Below are 27,751 nucleotides of genomic sequence, written 5' to 3'. Positions count from 1 at the left end.
CAAGGGGCCTACCCTCCAGAAGATAACCTTTGGGTTCCCCCTCATATAAGGTAGCCATGTCCACAAAAGGAGGATTTGTTACTAATACAACAGAATGTAGGAAGTGCTCATGAGCAGCCATATGCAGTATCTTTACAAATGGCAATTCAGAATATGGAGGTATTTAAAATCAGTAGGAAAGGGGTGGATAAAGTATATTGAGCATTGGCTACTAATCTAGAAGAAAAAAATTACAGATTCTAGTATCAAATTACATCAAATGAAGCACTAGATATATAGATATTTACTTTGTATCCAGTGTATGATGGTGGATGTTTTGCTGTCAGTATGACAGCTGACCCAGGTAGCAATGCTGGCAAGTAGGGTAGTAAAGGCTTGATCCACAACTACATTCCAGTTTTGTCACTGAACAGTCTCTTAACATGGGCATGTAGTCAAACAACCCAGGTGTTGTGCTTAGCAGCTGTAACTTTCCCCACAGTTCACAGCTCCAAATAGGGTTGCTTTTGTCACTCTGTAGTGTTATAACTGGCATCTCAAATAGGCACAAGAGCCCAGACTAAATAAAAATACACCAATTTTATCAAAGGGAATATTGGCTATAGTTGAGAACACATTAAGTTTTGGGTCTGCATAATTGCAGAGGTTGAAGAATCATAGGATCGGAGTGATTTCAACTAGTCAAACCATTAGTGAAGCAAGGCCTACTTTGAGTAATCTCTATGAATTTAGGGCCTTACTGTGCCAGCAGGTTTGCTCCAGGCAGCAAAGTGGGGATAAATCTCCTCTCTAAGGAATAGCTACTATTTCATATACAGCTGATACTGCTGGGTCAGGACAGCTGTGTTCTTGAATACACCATGTCATTTCACAGTAGGGTTGTTAAGTCCTTTCCATCTTGTTAGTAAGCCTAAGATGACACACCCCCAAATCAAGTCAAGGCCTCTGCAAATCAGGTATCCAATGTAAAAGAACTCAAGAGTAAGCTAATGGCTGCATACATAAAGGGTACCCTTGGTAGCATTGTCCGGGCATAAAGTCAAACTACCCCCTCACCCCAAGGGTGCCTCCTTTTGTCAGAAGTTTGAATCAACAAAATCAGTCAGTCTTGAAGCCCAAATGGTCATTGAGGCCTGTGGGACTCAAAGGTATCTTCTTTACTTCCTGACTGGGAGAATTTTGTGACTAATGAGAACAGGGAGCACAACATATTAATTTCTAATGCACTTCCAGATGTACAAGTAACCACAGTATATTGCACTGGTACAAATGGCCCCATTTATTGATAATGTTTCATTCATTTCCCTTCCCTACTGTAAATTGTAACCTAGCAACATTATCTAAATCTAGGTATCCCTTGCCTCTATGGGAACTGGTATCTGTATCCTATAGGACCATAAAAAACTGAGTTCTTCCCCTCCCTCAAAGTTCCCAGAACACTTGGATGTATGCCAAAGACTTTAGGTCCCCTTTGGAGATAGGAAAACCTCTTTCTCCTTAAAGCAGCTGAGGTTGGGGTATATGAAAGTGCCAGGAGGTATGATGGGAGAGTGGCTTCATGACATTAAACAAGCCACATTTATTTTAGTTGCATGATAGCTGCTCATCAGTTCATCCAATTTAAAAAAAAAAACCTCCCAACTGTACTTGAACAATTAAAATAAAATAAAAAATAAAAAACTTTCAACTTTTTGGTTCAAAGCCCAGTATCAGGTGATACAATCTACTTCATTATATTGAGAGGAGGTCTTTTGTGTAAATTCTCTGATGATCTCTGAGGGACTGACTCCTTGACGTATCAACCCTATAACAAGGTTTGTACCCTGGGGCTGATGTAAGCTTAACTTACACAGTAATATTCTGCCTCTCTAGTAGTGGGATGGCTAAATTATGTGCAGAAACAGACCCCAAATATGTAAGAGCTCAACAGAACACAAGCTTCAGTCTTGCTCACAAAATGTTCAAATGAAAAGATATGGAAGAGAATTTTGATCCACATTGTTTTGGCTCTTGTCTTGGGCTGTGTGCCATGTTAAACCATGGCACCCAAGGTTGTCCTGGAAGTCCTCTCCATTTCACCCTTACAGTAGCCTGATAGTTTGTTGGAGAAGTCCTTTGTCAGAACTATATGTGGCATACAACATGAGCATCCATGTTCAATTAGCCAGTCACAAAGTCCCACTTAGATGAAAGGGAGACTGGGAAATTTATATTAGCTATGTGCCCAGAGGAAAAATGATATTCTTACTAGTGAAAAGATTATCAGCCTGTGTGATGTGTGAGAGTTATCCGATAGGGCATGATTTCATTCAAAGGGCTTTCCACATTAGCTTGAAAGAAATAGCAGCCTATGTGAATTCTCTGAATACTCTCTAGGTTACCTTTTGGACAAAATTCTTCCTGCATTTATATTTATATGGTTTTTCTCCTGTTAGAATTTTCTGAGGTCAAATGGGTTGGTCTTTTAGCCAGGATTTTTCACAGTTATTGTATCAATAGGGTTTTCTCCCTCTCTGAATTCTCTGGCATACATTTAGGGTTGACTTCTTACACAATTTTCCATATTCATTACATTCATAAGATTGCTCCCCACTGTGAGTTCTCTGATGTACTCTGAGGTTTGATTTCTGGCCAAAAGTTTTCCCACACTTATTACATATAAAGGGTTTCTCCCCTGTATGAATTCTCTGATGATCACTAAGGATTGCCTTCCTGACAAATTTTTTCCCACATTCATTACATTTAAATGGTTTCTCCCCAGTGTGAATTCTCTGATGAACTCTGAGAGTTGATGTCCTGGCAAAAGTTTTCTCACATTCATTACATTTAAATGGTTTTTCTCCTGTGTGTGTTTTCTGATGTTGGATGAGATGGTCTTTTCGCCAGAAGGATTTTTCACATTCATTACATTGATAAGTTTTCTCACCACCATGAGTTCTCTGATGTATTCTGAGGTTTGATTTCTGGCCAAAAGTTTTCCCACATTCATTACACTGAAATGATTTCTCCCCTGTGTGAATTCTATGATGGTCTCTGAGGGTTGACTTTTGAACAAAAGTTTTCCCACACTCACTACATTCATAGGGCTTCTCTCCTGTATGGATTCTCTGATGTCCCCTGAGAGTTGATTTCTGCACAAATGTTTTCCCACATTCTTTACATTTATAGGGTTTCTCTGCTGAGTGAATTCTCTGATGCGTGCTGAGATGTGACTTCTGGGAGAAAGTTTTTCCACATTCATTACATTCAAAGGGTTTCTCTCCTGTGTGGGTTCTCTGATGTTGAATGAGATGTCCTTTTTGGCAGAAGGATTTCTCACATTCATCGCATTTATAGGGTTTTACCTGAGAGTGAGTTCTCTGGTGTACTCTGTGGGCTAATTTCCTATTTTCATGATATTCAAAGGTTTTATCCCCAGTTTGTGTTTTGTCATTACATACCAATGCATTCTCTTCTGTAACAATTCTCTGAGGCTCAGTGAGATGAGACCTCCTGTTGAAGTTATTCCTACTGGCATTACATTCATAGTGTTTCACAGTGATATTAAATGTATTGTATTCCTTGACAGGTGACTTCTCAGAGAAGGATTTCCCACACTGCTTAAGATTAGAGTGTTTCTCTCCCATCGCAGTTATTTCTTGGTCAAAGAGACTCATCATGTCACAGTTTTTCCTAAATTCATCTTTACGGGATTTTTCTCCTGTGTGAGTAATCTCATCTGTAACACAGGCGCCATCATCATAAAGTTTTTCAGTTTCAGTGCATTCAAAAGCTTGCTTGAAAGTTTGGCACTTTTGATGCTCAGGAAGATTTTCCTTGTAACTGAAGGCTTTCCCATTTTTGTTATATTCATAAAATTTCTCTCCAGTATGAGTTCTTTCAAAGTTAATTTTGAAAGGCAAATTTTCACAGACATCACAGAAACCTGTTTTTTTTTATTGAATGGGTTCTATTAATGATAAATTGAGAAATATTATGCAAATTCAATCCCCCTGAGTCATATTTACAGGACATTTTTGTTGAAAAAACAGGAGCTATGTACAGATTAACTGGTTTTCCCAAAACTTCCTCCTCCTCTCCAGTCAAAGGTTTATTATTGATCAATGTTACTTGCTGAAAGTGTTTGATTTTTTTCCTCTTGATCAGGTAATCATCTCTGTAATATTCTAAAAATGGGAAAAATTGAAAGCATTTTATGAATCTTACTTTTTTATGTATAGGACTTATGGAAATATACCTTATGTTGCATTTCAGGTTTTGGTTTTTCAGGTTTTGGCATTTCAGGGTTTGGTTTTTCAGGTTTTGATGAAATAATTTGTATGTGTATATGTGTATATGTGTATATGTATATGTGAATATATATATATATTCACCCTCTTTCAAAAATATTTATAGTGAGGGGAAACTGGTAATAAATGCATATCTGTATTTGGATTGTGATAGACTGGATTTTTCTACCTGGATGTAAAAGGGAAAGAAAAGGAAAACAGAAATTAGACTTTTATAGGAGCAATTATTTAAGGAGCAGGAAAACCACATCATGGGATGAATATAACAAGGACTATAAAGTAAGTAGAGTAATAAGAAAAATTAGAAGATAATGAGCATTGATGGGCAAGGCCCAACAGGGGAAGAATTTTATTTGAAGAAATAATGTCAGTATAAGTCCTATATTATCTAGGCTACACTAATAGAATACTCAAGAGTATACATACTACCAATTTGATATCATCCCTTATTGCCATTCAATCTTTCAACATCAAATTAAATTGATGGCATTAACTGACTCATGATTAAATGAAATTTACAGTTCAGGGTTTAACCCACCTTAAAGCTGAGAGCCTGTATAGTAATAAAAGTGTAAAATTGATAAAAGGAAAATCCATCCTTGCAACTAAGTTAGATTCACTGGTACCTTTGATATATTCTCTCAAAATTGAACAATAAGTGAACTTCATCACTTACCTCACCCTAAGTTTCCACATTTCAATTTTATCTGAATGGTGCAGTTTTTAATGTGGTATCATGGATGCAGAGATAATGTGGTATCATGGATGCACCCTAAATTTCCACATTTCAATTTTATATGAATGGTCCAATTTTTAATGTGGTATCATGGATCCACTTTAGAATGGTCCAAACCCTGACTGGGTGGCTCAGTTGGTTGGAGTGTTGTCCTATACACCAAAAGGTTGCAGGTTCAATCCCCGGTCAGGTATATACAAGAAAGAAACTGATTAGTGTTTCTTGCTCACATTCATATGTCTCCTCTCTCTTCCTCCACCTCGTACTCTCTATAAAAAGCATAAAAACATACCTTCAAGTGAGAATTTTTTTAAAAAGATCCAAATTCTTTATGTATTCTAGATGCCTCTTGGTTATGGGATATCTGACTTGCAAATATCATCTACTTTTGAGTCATTAACTCTCCATTAAGCATAAACATAATTTATATTTGTATCAAAGTTATATGTATTGTATAACAGTATTCAGGGAACAGTCATGGAATTCTAAATCTTGTCAAAAATTAGAACACAAACGACTTGGCAAAAATCCCTATTTGACCCTCCCTGCTTACAGTTTCTTCATGCTTATGAGGCCATCACTCTCCTAATGTTTATGTAATAATTTCCTGTATTGTCTTTGTAGTTTTAGCACCAACATATGACTCCCTAAAAATGTAACTAAGCTTTGCACCTTTTTCTGACACATATATGTAATCATACATGCATATTTATATTTTTTTATTTTACTTAATATTATGTTTATAATCACTGTATAAGATTTTATGTAGCTTTATAATTCCCCCTTAGAAATACAAGTATTTCTTTATTCTATTGCTGATGAGCCAAATTTTTGGCAACCCCCCCCCCATGTTGCCATAAATACTCTTTTATTCATTCTGGAAAACACAACAACCCTTTTTATAGGGAATACAGTTAGGGAAGGGACTGTTTGGTGACAAAGTATGTAAAACTTCAACTTAATTTGATAACATCCTCCTAACTACACAGTGGTTTTACCAGTTTACATTTTCAGTCAGTGAATGAGGATCTTTAATATTTCACATCCTCATCAGGACTTGGCATTACCGGGTTTGTTAATTTTACCACATATCATCCACCTCTCTTAGCTCACCTATTATATATTTTTCACTCTGTGAAAAATAATAAGGTTGAATACATTTTCAAAGATACATGCCCATTTTTTCAAAGTTCCTATTCAAAATCTTTAGTCTATTTTTCAATTGAGTTACTACCTTTTCCTGTATTGACCTGCAAAAGTTCTTACATTTTCAGGATGCTTGTCCTTCTCAGGTTCCTTGTATTGTACATATTCTGCTACTCTGTGGTTTGTTTTTTGACCTTTTTACTGGTATCTTTTATGAACAAAGTTCTGAATTTTAATTTAGTCAAGTTTATTAATAATTTCTTATTTTTTTAATCCTCACCTGAAGATATGCTTATTGATTTTAGATAGAGAAGAAGAGGGAAAGAGAAAGAAACAATTATCAGTTGCCTCCTGTATGCACCCAAGACAATATTGCTGTAAATACTCATTTTAGTGTACAAGACAAGGCTCCAACCAACTGAGCCACTCAGCCAGGTCAATCATCTCCTTTTGATTGATGATTTTTGTGCCTTTGTGACTTTTTTTAAAAGTCTGTTTTTTAAAATTTTATTTATTTTTAGAAAGGCGCTTAAGAAAATTCTTGAAATACGCAGGTGTTCACTGCTAAACTAAACTTCTGGAATCTAGCTACCCATAGAATTCTGTCTGCCAGTGCTCAAACTTACCATGGTGACTCTGGTTTGAGAATTCTTCCTCTAAGAACCAAGGTTCTTCTCCTTGTTCCAACTTGAAGATGACCTCTGGTTTAAAAATGCAATTTCCTATAAATAGGGAACAATGGAGTACTTAGGCTAGATGATAAGACTGTTGGTACCCCAAAATTTAGAAAGATACAGCTTCAGGAAAAGCAATCTGAAGGTCCTCATTTGAATTTATTATTGGAAGTTAACAACACATTCTCCAACAGGGCTTAGTTACTTTATACTCCTGAATTAAAAGCCTAAATAACATTAAAATCTAAATAAAGTATCCATGTGTACTAGTGCATAAAGAAGAAATGCTTTCTACACAGCATTCTGAAAGTAAGCTATGCTCATAACCTCACCCACTGAGACTAGGTTGTTGTAGTTCTCCAGCATGACATCTCTGTACAGGGTCCTTTGAAGAGGACCCATTTGCTGCCACTCCTCCTGGGTGAACTCCACAGTCACATCCTTGAATGACACCAATGCCTACAATAATACATTTCTGGTCAATTTGAAGGGTTCAGAATTAGGTGACATAGAAAAATACATATGAAAACAATTCTTATGTCTACTATAAAGAGTATAATAAATGAAAATAAGTATGCCTATTTTGGATCTAATTTTATACTTTGGAGTTAATTAGTAAAAGTGTTTATAACTTAATTTGTATATACTTTTGAGTTATATATATGTACAACCAATAAGCACATTAGTAAAGCTTTTGTTGTTTGAATTTTTTTAAGTATAAATAAATTTCCAAATAAATATATTGGGATGTGGGGAATAAACTTTTCCCTACACCCCAATATACAACCTTAGGCATATACACTCTAGGCTAGGGGTCAGCAAATCATGACCTGTGGCCAAATCCAGCATGCCACTTTTTAAATTAAGTTTTATTGGGGCATAGTTACAAATACCCAGTCATTTTGTATTATCTTCAGTTGTGTTTGTGCTGAAATGGCAGAGCCCAGTAGTTCCATAAGAGACCTTATACCTATCAAAGGAAAATATGTATTATCTGACCCATTACAGAACAAACTTGACAATTTTTGGACTAACCAATCCAATTAAAGGAAAAATTGACAGCATAAAAACAACAAAGCAAATACAATTTATAGACAGGGTATAAATACAGATTGAAGGTAAAAAGGATGGAAAAAAGATACATAAGTAATCACTGACCAAAAGAAAATTGATATCATAATAACATGAGAAGTAGTAGATTTGAAAGTAAGAAAGAATGCTAAAAACACAATGAATAACAATATAATGATAAAGTCATCCTTTTAACAGAAGATATGACAAACATAAATTGGTATGTACTTGAAAATATAGCTTCCAAATATGGTCAACCCTTATTATTCAGAGATTTCAGAGATTCTGTATTTGCAAATTCACTTACTCACTAATATTTACTTATAACCTCAAAATCAACACTCATGATTTTGTGGTCATTTGTGGAATTCACAGAATGGTAAAAAATTTGAGTGCCCAATACACGTTTTCCCAGCTGAGATTGAACAAGATAAAGTTTGCTTTCATGTTTCAGCTCTCATACCATAAACAAGTGTCTTTTTGCAGGCTGCTTAGCACACTTTTTGCATTTTTATGCTTTTTCTTGTGATTTTACTTTTTAATGTTCCCAAGTACAAGAAGGTTGTGCTATGTCTGATGGAGAAAATAAGGGTGTTAGATGAGCTTTGTTCAAGCATTAATTATGGTGCTGTTGGCTGTTAGATCATGAATCTACAATAATCGAGTAAGGTGATTTAAACAAATACACATATAAAACAAGGTTATCTACTGATTGGTTGCCCAAAATGTTGTGACCAGAGACTTGCAGGAACCTAACCGTATATTTCCCCTAAGAGCAAGGCTTAAGTACTTGCTTATTCAGTGTTCATGGTGACTTGGAACATAACTGAGAATAATGAGAATTGACTGTTGATAAATAAAAGTTAACAGAAATGAGGTAGATAGATCCACAGTTATAATTAGTGATTTTAACACAACTCTCTCAGTAACTAATGGCACAAGCAGTCTGGAAAAACAACAACAACAGAAGGGATTTAGAACAAGGGTCAGCAGGCTCTATAGCCTAGAGGCCAAATCTGGCCCACTACCAATTCTTTTATAAATAACATTTTATTGGAACACAGTGACATGCATTTGTCCATGTATTATTTATAGCTGCTATAGCACTAAAAGTATAGAGTTTAGTGGTTCCAACAAAGCTTACTATCTGACATTTACATAAAAAGTTTGCTGACCACTGATACAGAACATTTAAATGATATAATGAACCAATTTGACTAAATGAAATATATAGAATAAACTAATTGTAACAAATTATTTTTTGTGTACTTTGTATACTAAAATACAAAAACAGTAAGTCTCATAAAATTAGAAAACAATTACTTATACCGGTGTTTTGAATTTTTGCTCAGAGATATAAAGAGCTGAAAAGAGCAGTGCAGTCATGCACCACTTAACAATGGGGATATGTTCTAAGAAATGCTTGATTAGATGATTTCATCACTGTGTGAACATCATAGAGATTACGTACACCTACCCAAATGGTACAGCCTATTACACATCTAGGCTATATGGTACACTAGCATCATATATGCAGTTTGTCATTGACCAAAGCATTGTTATGTGGCACATGACTGTAGTAGTGCTGTTACAACAAGAGAAAAGCTGGGCAACTTGAAAATTAATGTCTATAAATACTGAAGAATCTACAAAAATTATTAGAGCTAACAAATTCAGCACACTCTGAGGATTCAAGATGAACACACAAAACTGTTTGTATGCCTGTACACTAACAACAAACAATAAAAATTTGAAGAAAACAATTGCACATAAAATAAAATAGAAAATAAAAAATACTTAGGCATAAATTTAACCAAGAAAATGTGAGATATGTACATTCAACACTAAAAAACATTGCTAAAAGGAATTAAAGAAGACATTAATAAATAGAAAGACATTTATGTTCATCAACTGGAAGATTTAATATTGTCTTGACAGTAATACACCCCAAAGTGAAACCTGTATCAAAATCCCAATGGTCTTTTTTGCAGAAATGTCAGTCCTAAAATTCATATGAAATCACACAAGGCTCTGAATAGCCAAAACAATCTTAAAAATAACAAAGTTTGAGGATTTGCACTTACTAATTTCAAAACTTAACTATAAAGCAACAGTAATCAAGACAGTGTGGTATATAGATCCACAGAGTAGAACTGAGAGTCTAGAAATAAACCCATGCATTAGATCATTTAATAGGAAAAGCACAGTCTTTTCACCCTGGCCACTGTGGCTCTATTGGTTGGGTGTCATTCCACAAAGCGAAGGGCCGCCAGTTTGATCCCCAGTCAGGGCACATTCCTGGGTTGTGGGTTTGGCTCCCAGTTGGGGTGCATACTAGATAGAGGCAACCAATTGATGTTTCTCTCTCACATGGATGTTTCTCTTCCTCCTTTCTCCCTCCCTTCCCCTTTCTGTAAAAATAAATAAAATATATAAAAAATAGTCTTTTCAGCAAATGATGCTGAGAAAACTGGGCAGCTACATGCAAAAAAATGAAGTTGAACTCCTACCTACCTCATACGATGTTCAAAAATGTATCTCAAAATGAATCAAAGACCTAAACATAAGTTTAAGGTAAATTTTTTCCAAGTTGAAACTATTGGAAGAAATGGGGAATAAATCATCATGACCTTGAATTTGGCAATGCATCAAAAGCACAAGAAACCAAAGAGAAAATAAACTAGACTTAATCAAAATTTAAGACTGTGCATCAAAGGACATTATCAAAATAGTGAAAACACAACCTACAGAGTGGGAGGAAATATTCATGAATTATATACAGAACTCCAGGCTTACAATGGTTTGACTTACATTTTTTTTTTACTTTATAATGATGTGAAAGTGATACATGATAAATTACATGAGCTATTCAACACTTTGTTATAAAATAGGTTGTGTGTTAGGTGATTTTCCCCATTTTGACTAATTTAAGTTCTAGGTATGTTTAAGGTAGGCTAGGCTTTGCTATGACATTCCATAGGTTAAGTATATTAAATACATATTTTACTTAGATTTTCAACTTAACCATCAAGAAGTATCTGTGTCTAAGAAATATCTAGTAGCCAGAATATATAAAGAACTCTTATAACTGAACAACAACAACAAAAAAGCCTAATTATAAAGTGGGCAAAGCAACCGAATGGACTTTTCTCCAAAGAAGATACACAAACAGTCAGTAAGCACATGAAAAGATGTTCAATGATATTGTCAGGGAGTTCAATGATATTGTCAGGGAAATGCAAATGAAAACTGAAACTACAATAAGCCACAGCTTCACACCCTAACATGGTCATAATTTTTTTTAAAAAAAGGCTAAATAACAAATAGTGGAGACAATGTTTGGAACCTTAACAGATTGCCAATGAGAATGTGAAATGGTATGTATAATAGTTATGGGGATAGTTTTGCAGTTCCTGAATAAGATAAATGTAATGTTACCATATAACCCAACAATTCCAGTCCTAGATTTAGTCCTCAAAGAAATGAAAAACAGGCCCTGGCTAGTGTAACTCAGTGGATTGGATTGAGCACTGGCCTGTGAACCAAAGGAGGGCAAATGCCTGGGTTTGCAGGTCAAGTTCCCAGTTGGGGCAACCACACATTGATGTTTCTCTCCCTCTAAAAATAAATAAATGAAATATTTTCTTAAAAAAGAAATGAAAAACAGGTGTTCACATCAACACTTGTGTGTATCCATCCATCTACATATCTATGTACCATCTATCAATCATCTATTTATTGGATGTTAATAGCATCACTACTCATAACCACCATAAAGAAGAAACAACCCTATGTCCAGCAGTTGTTGAATGGATAAACAAACTGTGGCATATCCACATAATGAAATCTTGATCACATTATGCTAAGTGAAAGACACAATCACAAAGACCACAGATTATACAATTTCACTTATTTGAAATGTCCAAACTAGGCAAATCTATAGAAACAAAATGTAGGTTAGTGGTTGTTTAGGGCTGGGGTGGGGGTATGTTGGGATCAGGGGAATGTGATAGTTGATGGTATTGAGTTTTTTTGATATGATAAAGATATTCTACAATTGACTGTGGTGATGATTGCACAGTACTGAATATACTAAAAACCACTGACTACTTTAAATGTGTGATTTGTAAGGTATGTGATTTTTATCTCCATATAGTTGTTTTTTAAAAGGACACCAGAAAAAATAGGCATTTTCAGAGTTTTTGTGTCTATTACAGAAATTGAATTTATATTTAAAAACCAGCCACAAAGAAACTCCAAGGCCAAGCTGTTTTACTGGTATATTTTTCAAACATTTAGGGAATAAATAACAGCAATCTTAAACTTTTCCATAAGACAGAAAAATGGAGAACCATTTTATGAGAGCATAATATTGATGCCAAAGCATGACCAAGACATTCCATGATAAGAAAAGTTCAGGCCACATACCTCTCCATTAAAATATACTGAAACACACTAATTCAAATATGAATAAATTGAATCCAGAGACATATTAAAAAGATAGTACTTCATGACCAGGTGGGAATTAGCTGAAAAATGCAAGACTAAAAATAAACACTGATAAACGCATCAATGTAATTCACCCCTCTAACACAATAAAGGAATAAAATTCTATTATTATCTCACTTGATTCAGAAAAAACACTTGACAAATTTAATGCTTATATGTGATAAAAACTCTCAGGAAACCAAAGACTGAAAAAGAAAACTTCCTTATTCTAACATAGGACATCTCCAAAAAATCTAAACTCGGTGAAATTTTGAGTACTTTCCCCCTCAGGTGAGGTATAAGAAAAGGATTTCTGTTACTATCACTTGTATTCAACACTGTTTTGAATGTACAAGAATAAGGCTTAAACAGAAATTAAAGACATAAAGATTGGAAAGCAAGTAAAATTGTCTTTATTTGCAAAAGACCTGATTGTGTATATTTAAAATAAAAAAGAATCTACAAATAAGCTATTAAATTATTAGATATGAAATACAGGCATGCCTTGTGTTATTGCACTTCCCAGATATTGTGCTTTTTACAGACTAAAGGTAAGACCTTCACCAGCAAAAAAGATTATGAGTCTCTGAAGGCTCAGATAATGGATGGCTTTTATTAGCAACAAACTGTTTTCATTAAGGGGTGTACATTGTTTCTTTTTGACACAATGCTACTACATACTTTATAGACTATAGTTCAATGTAAACATAATTTTTATATGCACTGGGAAACCAAAAATTGCATGTGACTCATTTTATTGTGATATTTGCTTTATTGCAGTGATCTAGAACTGAACCTACAATATATCTGAGATATATTTGCATTAAAAAAACATTGTGGTATAGTAAACCAACAGTAAACAATTATAAAATAAAAATAAAAAGCAATATTATTCACAAGAACATCAAAATAGATCAAATATATAGGAATCAATCTAATGAAATATATCAAAGAATTCATATCTAATCTGAAAAACTACCCAGCAGGATTTTCTGTGGAAACTGACATTATTTCTATGAAAATGCAAAGAACCAAAATTAGCCAATAAGTTTTTTGAAGAAGTAAAACTTTAAGGCTTTACACTACTATTTCATGACTTACTGTTATGAAACAGTAATTATGGCAGTGAAATACTAGCAAAGAGATAAATAATTCAAAAAAACAAAATATAGTTTAGATATAGACACAGACACATGGTTACTAGACAGACAACAGAATCCCTGCTGCAACTCAGTGAACAGAGGAAGGTCTTTTCAACAAACAGTACCAGAGTAACATGATATCCATATGGAAATATGAACCTTGACACTTTATATCATACACTAACGCAATGTCAGGCAATCAAGCTTAAACAATCAAGAATCTACTAACAACACAGGAGAATATCTGCAGGATCTTAGAGTAAGGAAAGATCTTTCACCCATGACACACCCATGACAAAGGGCTACCATTAAAGAAAACACTGACACTGAGCTCTGAGGACTTGCACTTCCTGATTTCAAAACATAACTATAAAGCTGTAGCATCAAGGCAACCCATTTTCAGGTATAGATCCACAAGAATTAAAGGCAGAGTCTCAAGGATATTTGTATACCTATGTCCACAGCAGTATTACTCACAATAGATGAAAGGCAGAAGCGAAATAGGTGTCCGTTATTGGATAAATGTATAAGTAAAATGTGGTATATACATACAATACAATATTATTTAGCTTTAAAAAGAAGTATATTCTGATATATACTACAACATGGATGAACTTTGAGAACTTTATAATAATGAAATAAGCCAGTCACAAAAAGACAGTCTCTTTAATAAATGGTGTTGGGAAAATTGGACTGGTACATGCAAAAAAAAAAAAAAAAAAAAGAAAGAAAGAAAGAAAAGACAGAAAAAATAGACCATCAACTTACAGCACACACAAGAATAAACTGAAAACAGAGTACAGGAACTTCTGGCCAAGATGGAGGTGTAGGTAAACACACTGTGCCTCCTCACACAACCAAAAGGACAACAACAATTTAAAAACAAAAACAACCAGAACTGACAGAAAATCGAACTGTATGGGAAGTCCAACAACCAAGGAGTTAAAGAAGAAACACTCATCCAGAGTGTTGAGAAACACTTCTCCAGAGAGGCGGGGAGAGGGGAAGAATGTGGATTAGAGGGGGTGTGCATGGTGGAGTGGAATAAAGGGGAGAAAATGGGACAACTGTAACAGCATAACCAATAAAATATATTTTAAAAAAAGAATAGTATAGGAAATGGAGAAGCCAAAGACCTTATATACATGAACCATGGACATGAACTAAGGGAGGTGGGAAATACAGGAGGGACAGGTGGTACAGGGCAGAGGGGGACAAAGGGGAGAAAAAAAGGGGACAACTATAATAGCATAATCAGTAAAATATACTTAAAAATAAATAGTCCTCCGCCTACCCGCTCTGACAAAGGGTCCTCTGCCCAGATGGGCAGAAGAGGACTCTCTAATTCCAGGAAGATGGGCTGTAGAAAGGTAATAATAAAATAACAACTTAAGCAGTTAGGAGGTCCAGCCAAGATGGAGGCATAGGTAGAAACCCTTTGCTTCCTCAAACAACCAAAAGGAGGTTAACAACCAATCTAAAATTAATAAATAACCAGGAGACCCAGAAAAGCAAACTTCATGGAACTCTGACAACAAAGGGATTAAAGAAAAAATCCATCAGAACAACCAGATCGGTGTGCCAAGACAAAGAAATATGGCCCAAATGAAAGAACAGAGCATAACCTCAGAAACAGAACTAAGTGAGGACATAGCCAACTGATCTGATGGAGAACTTAAAGCCCTGGTAATCAAAATGCTCACAAAATGCTGACTGATCTTGCTCAAAAAATGAAAAAACAAATGAAAGATACCCAAAATGAAACAAAGCAAAATATTCAGAGAACCAACAGTGACAGGAAGGAAACTAGGACTCAAAGCAACAATTTGGAACAAAAGGAAAAAATAAATGCCCAATGGAAACAGAATGAAGAAACAGAATTTTAAAAAGTGAGGAGAGGCTTACAAACATCTGGGACAACCTGAAACACTCCAATATCAGAATCATAGGGGTGCCAGAAGGAGAAGAATGACAGCAAGAAATTGAAAACTTATTTGAACAAATAATGAAGGAAAACTTGCCCAAACTGGTGAAAGAAATAGACTTCCAGGAAGTTCAGGAAGCCCAGAGAGTCCCAAAGAAGTTGGACCCAAAGAGGAACACACCAAGGCACATCATCAAGTTATCCAAGATTAAAGACAAAGAGAGAACCTTAAAAGAAGCAAGGGGAAAGGAGACAGTTACCTACAAAGGAGTGCCCATGAGGCTATCAGCTGATTTCTCAAAAGAAACCTTGCAGGCAAGAAGGGGCTGAAAAGAAGAATTTGAAGTCATGAGAGACAAGGACCTACATCCGAGATTACTCTATCTAGCGAAACTTTCATTTAGAATGGAAGGGCAGGTAAAGTGCTTCCCAGATAAGGTCAAGTTCAAGGAGTTCCTCATCACCAAGCCCTTATTATATGAAATGTTAAAGGGACTTATCTAAGAAAAAGATCAAAAATATGAACAGTAAAATGACAACAAACTCACAACTATCAACAAATGAACCTAAAAGAAAAGAAAACCAATGAAAACAAAAACTAAGCAAACAACTAGAACAGGAACAGAATCAGAGAAATGGACATCACATGGAGGGAGTTCAGTGGGGAGGGGGAAGGGAGGAATAGGAGGGAAAAGGTACAGGGAAGAAGAAGCATAATTAGTAGGCACAAAATAGATGGGGAGAGATAAAAAATGGTATAGGAAACAGAGGACTCAAAGAACTTATATGTACAATCCATGGACATGAACTAAGGGAGGGGAATGCTGGAGGGTTGGGGGGGGCACGGTGGAAGAGGGATAAAGGGGGAAAAACTGGGAAAACTGTAGTAGCATAATCAATAAAACATACTTAAAAAAAAACTTAAGCAGTTAACCACCTTGCAGTGCTGTGGATAATTGCTAAAATTTGGAAAGAATGCAGCCATCCAAGAATAAATACACTGTGGCATATTAATATAATAAAACCTACATGATCTAAATGTGACATGAAAAATATTTAGTAGTTAAATATACAAGGAGGAAAAAGTATAATATAAACACTGTGACCCATTTTTAAAATATATACATACATAAAGAAAAGTGTACATGTATGATCAGAAAAATATTATGTTTCTCTTTGAGTTGGTATAATTATGCTAATTATTATTTCCTCCTTTATGTTATTTTAATATTCTAATGCCTTAAAATGAGCATATTTTGCTTATATAATAAAGAAAGCAATAAAAGGGCAAAAAATAAAAATAATAAATAAAAATACATACCAAAGTAAAGAAAAAAAGAATAAACTGAAAACAGATAAAAGATTTATTTAAATGTAAGTCGCAAAACCATACAGATCCTAGAAGAAAACATAGGCAGTATATACTGACTAGTATGGTTCAGTTGGTTGGGTATTGTTTCATAATGCAAAGGGCTGCCAGTTCAATTCTGGGTCAGGGCACATGCCTGGGTTGCAGGTTCAGTCCCAGGTTGGGGCACATACAAAAGGTAACCAGTAGATGTTTCTCTCTCACAAAGATTTTCCTCTCCCTTGTTTTCTCCCTTCCTTCCCTTATTTCTTAAATACATTAAATCTTAAGTAAAAACATATGCCGTAAAATCTCAGACATCTCACATAGCAATGTTTTTGCCAATATACCTCCTAAAGCAAGGGAAACGAATAAAAAAAATGAAACAAATGGGACTACATCAAACTAAAAAGCTTCTGCATAGCAAAAGAAACCAACAAAATGAAAAGGGAACCTACTGTATTGGAAACATAGTAGCCAATGATACATCTGATAAGAGGTTAATTTTTAAAATATGTACAGAACTTATACAACTCAATATGATTAAGACAGACAATCCAATTAAAAAATGGACAAAGGACCTGAATAGACATTTCTTCAAAGAGGACATACAAATGGCCAATAGACATATGAAAAAATGCTCAATGTCACTAATCATCTGAGAGATGCAAATTAAAACTACAATGAGGCATTACCTCACACCTGACAGAATGGCTACAATCAATAAATCAGCAAACAAGTGCACATGAAGATGTGGAGAAAAGGGGACCCTAGTTCACTGTTTGTGGGAATGCACACTGGTGCAGCCACTGTGGAAAACAGTATGGAATTTCCTCAAAAAATTATAAATGGAACTGCTATTTCACCCAGCAATCCCACTTCTGGGAATATATCCTAAGAATCCTGAAACACTGATCAGAAAAAATATATGCAACACTATGTTCATAGCAGGATTATTTACCATACTCAAGATGTGAAAATAGGGCCTCGCTGGTATGGCTTAGTGGGTTGAGTGCTGGCCTGCAACCGTTGGGTCTCTGGTTTGATTCCCAGTCAGGGAACATGCCTGGGTTGCACACCAGGACCCTGACAGGGACCTTGAGTGAGGTAACCACACATTGATGTTTCTCTCCCTCTCTTTCTCTTTCCCTTCCCCCTGTCTAAAAATAAATAAACTACATTTTTTTAAAAAGGTGTGAAACTAGTCCAAGTGTCCATCAGTAGATGAGTGGAAAACAAGCTGTGGTACATTTATACAATGGAATACTACACAGCTATAAAAAGGAGCTATTACCCTTTGCAACAGCATAGATGAACCTGGAGATTATTATGCTAAGTGAAATAAGCCAGTCAGAGAAAGACATGTACCATATGATCTCACTCATGTGGAAAGTAATGAACAAAATAAACTGATGAACAAAATACAACCAGAGGTCATGGATACATGGAACATACAGACAGATTTCAAAAGGGAGGTGGATGGGGGGACTGGAAGATATTAACCAAAGAACTTATAAGCATATATGCATAGCCCATGGACACACACAACAATGTGGTGAAAGCCAGGAGGGTAGTGGGGACTGGGTGGAGGGGGACAAAGTGGAGGAAATGGGGAAACATCTTTAATAGTGTCAAGTAAAAAAACAGACAAACACTACATGATTCCACTTATATGAGTAGTAAAATTCATAGACAGAAAGTAGAATGGTGTTTGCCAGGGACTAAAAGGAGGTAGGAATGGGAAGTAGCTATTTAATGGGTCTAGGTCTTCAGTTTTGCAAGATGAAACAGCTCTGGAGATGGTGCACAACAATACAAATGTATTTAACAATACTGACTGTACACTTAAAACATGGCTAAGATGGTAAATTTTACATTATCTGTATTTTACTACAATTAAAAATAAAATGGGGAAAAAAACGAAAAGAAAGTAAAGAGCCAGGTGTCCTAGCTACATGCACTGCCATAACCAAATACTGGACTGGGTGGCTTAACCAACAGAGATTTATTTCCTCACAATTCTAGAGGCCAAAAGCCCACAATCAGGGTATCAGCATGGTGCATTCCAGTGAGGCCCTCTTCATGGCTTACAGATGGCCGCCTTCTCACTTTGTCTCAGTGCCTTAAGACATCATTTAACCTTAATTACCTCCTCAAAGCTCTGTCTCCAAATACAGTCACATTAGGGGTCAGGGCTTTAGCATATGAATTGGGGGGTGTGGCGGGGGTGGGGGGGTGTAACACAATTCAGTCCACAGCACCAGGTGAACCCAATGGGGATTGATCCTAAAGCTCTATTTGGAGAGGGCAATGATAATTTAATAGGAAGCAGAGTCAGGAACAGTAGAATGTGTTTAAGAAGCTAAATGAAGTTAGGTTTTGCTTTACAGTAAACTTACATACTGAATTTTTTAATGTTCTAGTTCTCACTAGATTGTGAATGCTATTAAGAAAAAAAGTACCTGTATTGTTTAAGCTGTAACTGTTACAGGGTGCAGCCAAGAGAGGGGGTCCCAAATGGGCATTTGAAATAGGGTCCAGAACTTAAGGTGTCCAGGAGATTTTGGGATGTCTCCATCCCCCCACCCAGGGTGTGGGTTGGGGGAAGGGACAAATGGAGCAGGGCCATTGAGAGCTGTTTAGCATAGCAATAGCCTTGCAGCTAAGCTCTAGCGTGGTCGTTTGGCATATCTATAACCTTTGACTGGTTGCATAGATATGTTAAGTAGCTGTGATCAGCTCTAAGCCAGGGGAATGAAAGTAACTTCCCCACCCAGATGTAACTGGGGGGGGGGGGGGGGGGGGCGGGTCCCCTGAGTTACAGCACCTGGGTGTGGGAGCTCAGAGAGGATTGGCTCCAGGACATGGGGCCACGCCTGCCCAGTCACATGATGGCAGCCCAGTAAAGCTAGAAGGATACGAGTTCTGGCACGTGAAGCCGAGTGTGGGAGGAGTCGGAAATGAGGCTGCAGAGGAAGACTGGCCGCGGGGATTTAAAACCCAGATTTGGCAGCCATTGGAGAACCATGTGCAGCCCTAAGGAGAACCACGCAGACTTGACGGAGTGGAGACTCCTGCAGCCCTGAGAGAGGGAGAACCACACGGACTTGATGGAGTGGAGACTCCCGCAGCCCTGAGAGAGAGGAGAAGAACCATGCGCAGCCCTGAGGAGAGAACCACACATCTTTAGCAGAGTGGAGACTCCCGCATCCCGGAGAGAGGGAACCACGCGGCAGCCCTGGAGGAGAGAACCATGCGGCCTGGCAGAGTGGGGACCCCCACAGCTTTAGAAGGGGGAACCACCACCTGGTTTTAGCAGAGATCCTGGCGACTCAGCCGAGGGTGCCGGGAACCCAGGGAGGTCTCCCAGTCGAGATGGAGTTCTAACTAAGAACCAGAGGACTGCCTGAGCCATGGACTTCTATTTCCTTTCCTGAGATACGGTACTCTGGACTGGGCAAAGGGGGAAGGAAGGAAGGACTGTGTCTGTGGGTGTTTTAAGGGACTTTGGGATTTTGGTGAAGACATTAGGTCACTACTTTAAGTCTGTATAGCATTAAATAAACATTTCCTTTCCTTTTCACAAATCTCCGGCATTGAGAGACATCTTTCCTAGGGCAGCGGACATAACGGACCTGGGGCCTTCTTTCAATAATAGTATATCATCCCAGGCCCCCCTTGTTGTGTTCTGTAACATAACTATATAGCACATGTCAATTCCCTGGGACATCTTGGCTGATCGATAAATAAATGTCAAAAAAGTCAGAGCAGCAATAAAGTAAAAAGAAGTAATGCGGAGGGGTAATGCCTCCAAAGCCTGAATTGCTCATCTTGAGAAACAGGGAATTTTATTGTATAGTGGTGAGGAGCAACTGAGGTGATTTACACACAGGAAAGACATTACTTCATAAGTTTTTAGATAGGGATATCAAACTCATTTTCACCAGGGACCACATCAGCCTCATGGTTGCCTTCAAAGGGCCTAATGTAATTTCAGCTCCTTAACAGTTAAGTAGTAGTTACATTTATATAGTCCCAAACTTACAGTTGGCCCTTTGAAGGCAACCGTGAGGTTGATGTGGCACCCAGTGAAAATGAGTTTGAAATCTCTGATTTAGACGAACAACCCATGCAAAAGATGTGCTTGAGGAGTTGAAGAAAGAGGTGAGCAGATTAGTAAAGAAGCTAGTCCATGATTCAGTCAAGATATCTTGGTTCAGTCAAGATACCACAGGTAGCAGTAGGAAGGGATAAAGTGGAGAAATGCATTTAAAATACATTAGGTTGAGACTTATGTTTAAGTCTTTTATCCACCTTGAGTTTATTTTTGTATATGGTGTAAGTTGGTGGTCTCCTTATTTTGCATGTAGCTGTCCAGATCTCCCAACACCATTTGTTGAAAAGGCTATTTTTACTCCACTTTATGCTTCTGTTCCCTTTGTCAAATATTAATTGACCATAGAGACTTAGGTTTATTTCTGGGCTCTCTGTTCTGTTCCATCATCTATGTGTCTGTTCTTATGATGCCAGTACCAGACTGTTTTGATACTATGGCCTTGTAATATAGTTTGATGTCATGTATTGTTATCCCTCCTACTTTGTTCTTCTTTCTCAAAATTGCTGTGGCTATTCAGGGTTGTTTTTGGTTCCACATGAATTTTTGAAATATCTGTTCTATATCTGTGAAATATGTCTTTGGTATTTTAGTAGGGATTGCACTGAATCTATAAATTGCTTTGAGTAATATGTACATTTTGATGACGTTAATTCTTCCGATCCATGAACACAGTATATGCTTCCATTTATTTGTGTCTTCCTTAATTTCTTTCTTCAGTGATGTGTAGTTTTCTGAGTACAGGTCTTTTACCTGCTTGGTTAGGTTTATTCCTAGGTACTTTATTTTTCTTGTTGCTACAGCAAATGTGATTGATTTCCTGATTTCTGTGTCAGATATTTCATTGTTGGTGCATATCTGAATACTGACATTACATCTTCGCTGTTTTACTTCGATTTCTGAATATTGACTTTGTATCCCACTGTTTTGCCAAACTGACTTATTAGGTTGAGTAGTTTTTTGGTGGAGTCTATAAGGTTTTTTGTGTACACTATCATGTCACCTGCAAACAGTGACAGTTTGACTTCCTCCTTTCCAATTTGGATGCCTTTTATTTCTTTTTTTTGTCTGATAGCTGAGGCTAGAACTTCCAATACTATGTTGAATACAAGTGGTGAGATGAATGGGTCAAAAAACTATGGTACATTTACACAATGGAATCCTATGCAACAGAAAGAAAGAAGGAGCTCCTGTGTTCTGCTCTTTGCAACAGCATGGAGGATCTGGAAAGCATTATACTAAGTGAAATAAGCCAGGCAGTGAAGGACAAATACCATATGATTGTACCTATAAGTGGAACTTAATCAACAAAACAAGCAAGCAAAATATAACCAAAGGCATTAAAATAAAGAACAATCTGACAGTAACCAGAGAGGAGCGGGGAGAGGGACAATGGAGGAAAATAGGGAAGGGCCTTCAAAGAACATATATAAAGGACACATGGACAAAGCCAAAGGGGGTAGGATTGAGGGTGGGAAGCAGAGATGGGTGGGAAGCAAGAGGGGGGGGGGGGAAATGGAGACAACTGCACTTGAACAACAATTTAAAAAATAGTACATACTCAGAAACATCTAGTTAAATAAAATGTCAATATGGCATCTTAAAAAATAAATAAAATAAAAGACATTAGGTTGAACCATATAAAATTGCTATTATCTTTGACCCAAACATGAAAAGTAGGAAAACATGATTACGAACTAGATGCAGCCAGAGTTGTGAGAGTGAGAGCAAGGAGAGCCAAGGATGGATGCACCCCACTTTTGTGGCTTGGGTGTCTGGCTGAATAGAATTTAACAAGGAACAGGGAACAATAAAGAGGATTAGTCTAGGAAGGGCTGTAGACATTGGCTTTCATTTGAATCAGCTGAGCTGCAGACATCTACAGAAAGATGTTGAGTCAACTATGTCCAACATGGTAGCCTCTAGCCACATGTGACTATTTAAAACTTAAAAATTCAGTCCCTCAGTCAAACAGGCCACATTCCAAGTGTTCAACAGGCACATGTGGCTAGTGGCCACCACTTTGGACAGTGTAGATAGAGCTCATTTCCATCATCACAAGTGCTACTGGTCTGGATAGACTGCAGAGCCACATTTGGAAGAATTAGCAAATACGTCAGTTTTAAAACCAGACAGGGGATGAAATGATTCAAGAAGACTAGTTATAAGAACAATGAGAAGTAATGGAAATTTGTGGATGAGACATGTGAAAGGGCAAGAGAAGGACAATGACTCCATGGAAGACACAACAGGCAGGACAGCAGCAGAGGAGGGTGTCACAAACACTAACGTGAGAGTTCTTCCAGGGGGATAGAGTGGGGGGCAGAGTCGTCAGGCACTGCATGCAGGTGTGATGAGGTGAGGAGTAGGCAGGACCCACTGGATTCAACTGTAATTAGGTCGCTGGTGAGTGCAAGTCATAGGTGTATGAGGAGAGAGATCAAAGCCTCATGCAGCGGACTGAAGTGTGAATGAGAAGTGTGATGACATTTGCCAGAGAATAGAACTTTAAATTGTCTCCTAAACAACTTGCTTATGACAGGTACTTAGAGAAATACTTATGGAAAGGTATTTTAAGGACGTGAACATACAGGCCATTCATACTGACTTCCAGTTAGTCCAACTATCATTCCTGAATTCAACAGGATGATCAGGAAAATATCTATCTCAACTTCAACTTCTGTCTTAGTTACCTGAACAACTGCACAACAAAAGCCCTGCTTTGGCAATATGTCCTCTACTTCCACTGAGGAAAAAGTGAGAACAATGTCCTACATTCATTTCAGGGTTGTTCTTATTAGAAAGATTTACATTATCACATAAATGAAGACCAACAAAGACATTGTTTCCTGACTTTGATGATTTTAGATTCCATGAGGAATGTTTGATTCAAGCTTGTCATCAATACAAACCTTTAAACTAATATTGTCTGTCTGACTCTGATATGCCTAATTAGAAAAGTTAGGAAGAAATTTACAGCTGCACTTTGGAAAATATGTAAAATCAGAAGACCTGCATCTACCTACATGACAACTCTGCTATGCTACTCATCTACTTTTCTGTATCTTCCTTGAAAGATGGGATACATTTCTATTTCTGTTTTTCCACATCAATGGTTCCTTAGCCACTGATAAAATCCATTGTATAAAGGTGTTAATGAATAACTCACTTGAGGTATGTTCATTTTCTGCTGTTCTTGGGAGAGTGTAGAGAACTGTGAAAGATAACCTGGGGGTAAGGAGAGAAGAACAGCGTTATGAAAGGTCTGGTGAGCCTCTGCATTCACTTGCCTAAAACTCTCATCACACCAGCTAAGGAAAAGGCCTACCCTATGGAAAAATGTTCCACTGACCTTTGGTGGGGGGCAGGAAGCACCACACAGAGTGAGCACTTCCTGAATATGAACATCTCTGATATGACCACGTGGATTTAACCTTGCTAATTTTCGTTAGGTGACTGGAAATTATTTCCCTATTGTTTAAAAAAAAGCATGTCCCCTTTGACTAGTTAACAAAAAATCAAAACAGAGAATTAATATTATTGCTATTATATTTAATATTGTCAATTATATTTAATATTATTATTTACACCTTGAGTTAGAAAATCAACAGAAAACTGAAAAGAATAAGATGCTTCCTGATTAAAAATTTTAAAATCTCTTGACTCTAGTTTGTTTCAATTTCTTAAAAAGACTTTTAAGTTTCCCTTTCTGTTTTCCCCCAATAGCTAAAATTCCTAAGTCAAATTTACTTTTTTTGAAAAATTGTATTGAATTTACTGGTATGACATTGATTAATAAAATTATATAGATTTCATGTGCATAATTACATCATCTGTATATTGTGCGTTCACCATCCCAAGTCAAGTCTCCTTTCATCACTCTTTACTCCCCCTTTTACCTTTTTCTAGCACCCCACCTCCCAAAAGTCTTATCAAAAATATTTTTGGTAAGACACTTCCAGTGACTTAGCTGTGACAGAATGATAGTACCATGCTGGCTGACCAGGGGACATACATCTCAGGTTCAATATTTTTAAGGTTTCAAGAATTGGAAATAGAAATCCCTTCCTATACCATCATTTTGTGATTCTATTATGTGCAGGATAAAGGAAACTCCAGAGTATCTTTAGATGCCACATGTGACGGACATGATATGAGAATGGCTCAGAATCTGGAAAGAAAGAAGAAAATGGAGGGCTATTTAAGAAGACAGAATTTCCTTGGCTCTGGCTGTGGCTTTCCCTGTGCAGCTTGACAGTCAGCCATCCCTCTCAACCCCAGCTTACCACCTTCTGCAAGCTGGTCCAATGTTCCCACTGTCACACAGACTGTGATGGCTTCTGGATATGGCGACATCACCAAGTCTGGCTCTCTCTGGACAAGGTGCCTAAGAACTGCTTCTGGGGGGAGTAAATCAGGACCCGCTTCTTTCTGGGTTCTCCTGCATCTGGTCCAAAGCTCTGGTCAGAGCAGCTCCTGTCAGATAGGCTGTTCTTCCAGGTAGGACTCCTACCCCAGGGTTCCCTCCTTCTTGCCACACAAAGCCACTTTGTTCCAGAGGCATTGAGACTTAGGCCTAGGAAACAAATTCACTTTAGTTGAAACTTTCATCAAGAGCAGTGTTTCTCAATTTTAACACTACTGACATTTTGGGCTAGGTAATTCTTTATCATGGGGGCTGTCCTGTGCATTGTAGGACATCCAGCAGCATTTCTGGCCCCAAACCACCAGGTGCTAGTGGCGATCCTCCCAGTTGTGACAACCAAAAACATCTCTAAACATTTCCAAAAATCATCTGGGGAGCAAAATCACTCTAGTTGGGAACCACTGGTATATATGATAAAATTAAACCTGATTCTATGGGAATTCATTAGAACTGTTCTATCTGTTATTGTAGCTACTAGCCAGATCCTACTACTGAGCACCTGAAATGTGGCTAGTGCCACATGTTGAAATAATGTTTTGTATATATTAAGATAAACACAATACCGTAAGTCCTCACTTAACATCATCAGCAGGTTCTTGGAAACTGTGGCTTTAAGTGAAATGGCATATAACAAACAATTTTACCACAACTAATGGATATAAACAAGAGTTAAGTTCTGATGGCTTATTTATGGTCATAAAAACATCACTAAACTTCTAAATAAAGACCCCAAACACTTCCAATACTAAATATTGAAATAAATGTGAGCAATACATATTTAAGAAAGATTAATGGAAACAAGATAATGATTTTCTCACTCTCTCAAGTTTAGGGTGTCTAGAGCCTCCCCAGCAGCTCAGGGTACAAGGCAGGACCCCACCCTGTACAGGACACCCTCCCATTGTAGGGCACACTCACACACACCCACACTCACTCAGATTGTAACAATGTAGACATGTCATTTAACCTAACTGTACACATCTTTGGGATGTGAGAGGAAACTGGAGTCCCTAGAGAAAACCCACGCACACATGTGGAGACCATGCAAACTCTACAAAGACAGTGGCCCAGCTGGGAATTCAATTTTTTTCACCTTCATCAATGTTATTAGATAACACTGTTGAATGAAATGTTGTTCAAGGATCTGCTACTGTATGTTCTTAAAACTAATTTCACATGTTTCTTTTTACTCTTAATGTGGCCACTAGAACATTTAAAATTATATATGAGGCTCACCTTACCCTTCTATTGGACAGCACTGTGCTAGACTATCAGGCTGTGCCTTCTGAACACAGACAGCCTGGACAGTACAGGAGGTGCCAGGAGCCTTACCCAGAGGCTTTGGAGACACGTCAGAAATCCCAGAATATATACACTTGTTGGAGAGAGACATGGTTCACATTGACTTTACAGTTCTGGGGATCAGACACAAGTCACTCTGCTAGTTCTGTGAAAGCTGCCACCCTGGGTTTTAAGTAGGTAGGGTTTAGGAATAGTTTGAATTTGGGAGTAAACTGTACCTGTATTTGCATCCTAGCTTCCTCACTTTTGTGACTTTGACTCTGTATTTTACTCCTCCAAGCCCATTTTCTTATTTTTAATGATGTGGTTATACCCTTTAACAGGGTGGCTGTGAGGATGAAATGAAATACTAAATGAAAAAAAAGACTTGTCTTCCAAATATAATGAGAGCCAGCATGTAACTCTGACTTACTAGCTAGTCCTTATTAGAGCTCGTTAACTAGCAATTGGTTAAGTAAATGCTTTACGGTTACGACTTTTCTCTCTCTAGACAATGCTACAAAGCAGTTTTTACTAACATCCTTTTTCTTTTTCTTTTTTTTTTTTAACAGATTACGAACCTGACACATGCCCTGTGACAGAGGTGAAACTGACCTAGTCCTTCTGGCTCCTAAACTTGGCTTCTCACTGCAGACCCAAGGCCGGGGAGCGCTTTGAGTCAGGTTCACAGTCGGTCAGTATCAGTCAGTATCATAAGGCTAATTCCTTCCTGCCACCCGCAAGGGATTTTTCCCCAGGGTCCACAGCACTCAGCTGCCACATCCCACCCGCCCCCGGAGCATCTCCGGACCAGGGCTGGGGCCCGCCCCCACCCACCCTTCCCAGGTCTACGTCCAGGCCCGGCTCTGGGATAGGCGGTCGCAGCCCCGCTTTCGGGGTTAGATACTGGAACTTCTTGTTTTCTTCCCCTAGGCACACGCCCTCAACTGGGTGCTGGGCCCCCAGCTGCGAGAAGGCGGGCTGGGCAAAGAGCTCACCTGATGTAGGAACCGTCAGCGTTAGCGAGGCGAGCGGGAGGGAGCGGCACCAGCCAAGTGGAACTGGCTGCACATGCGCAGAGAAAAGCACTGGACATCCTTTCCCAGAATGCA

General features: G+C 37.6%; 1 protein-coding gene across 5 annotated transcripts; it reads right to left on the bottom strand.

The window, feature by feature from the left end:
• Window positions 1-578: 578 nt before the first annotated feature.
• On the bottom strand, window positions 579-27,751 carry ZNF510 (zinc finger protein 510). Of its 5 annotated transcripts, none has more exons than XM_036021510.1 (6): window positions 27,638-27,751; window positions 25,219-25,508; window positions 24,102-24,160; window positions 7,178-7,304; window positions 6,798-6,893; window positions 579-4,166 (listed from the first exon to the last, which is right to left on the bottom strand). In XM_036021510.1, exon 6 carries the CDS (start codon window positions 3,657-3,659, stop codon window positions 2,493-2,495), a length of 1,167 nt encoding a protein of 388 aa, XP_035877403.1. In that variant the 5' UTR covers window positions 3,660-4,166; window positions 6,798-6,893; window positions 7,178-7,304; window positions 24,102-24,160; window positions 25,219-25,508; window positions 27,638-27,751; the 3' UTR covers window positions 579-2,492. The 5 variants fall into 5 exon arrangements, with proteins under 5 accessions (XP_035877403.1, XP_035877402.1, XP_035877404.1 ...); XM_036021509.1 differs by lacking the exon at window positions 27,638-27,751 and adding an exon at window positions 27,255-27,440; XM_036021511.1 differs by lacking the exon at window positions 27,638-27,751 and adding an exon at window positions 27,255-27,440 and having other exon boundaries at window positions 25,222-25,508.

Source organism: Phyllostomus discolor, chromosome 3 (assembly GCF_004126475.2).
Source record: "Phyllostomus discolor isolate MPI-MPIP mPhyDis1 chromosome 3, mPhyDis1.pri.v3, whole genome shotgun sequence".
In the NCBI taxonomy this organism is placed as follows: domain Eukaryota; kingdom Metazoa; phylum Chordata; class Mammalia; order Chiroptera; family Phyllostomidae; genus Phyllostomus; species Phyllostomus discolor.
This window is presented reverse-complemented; position numbering and strand designations above follow the sequence as displayed.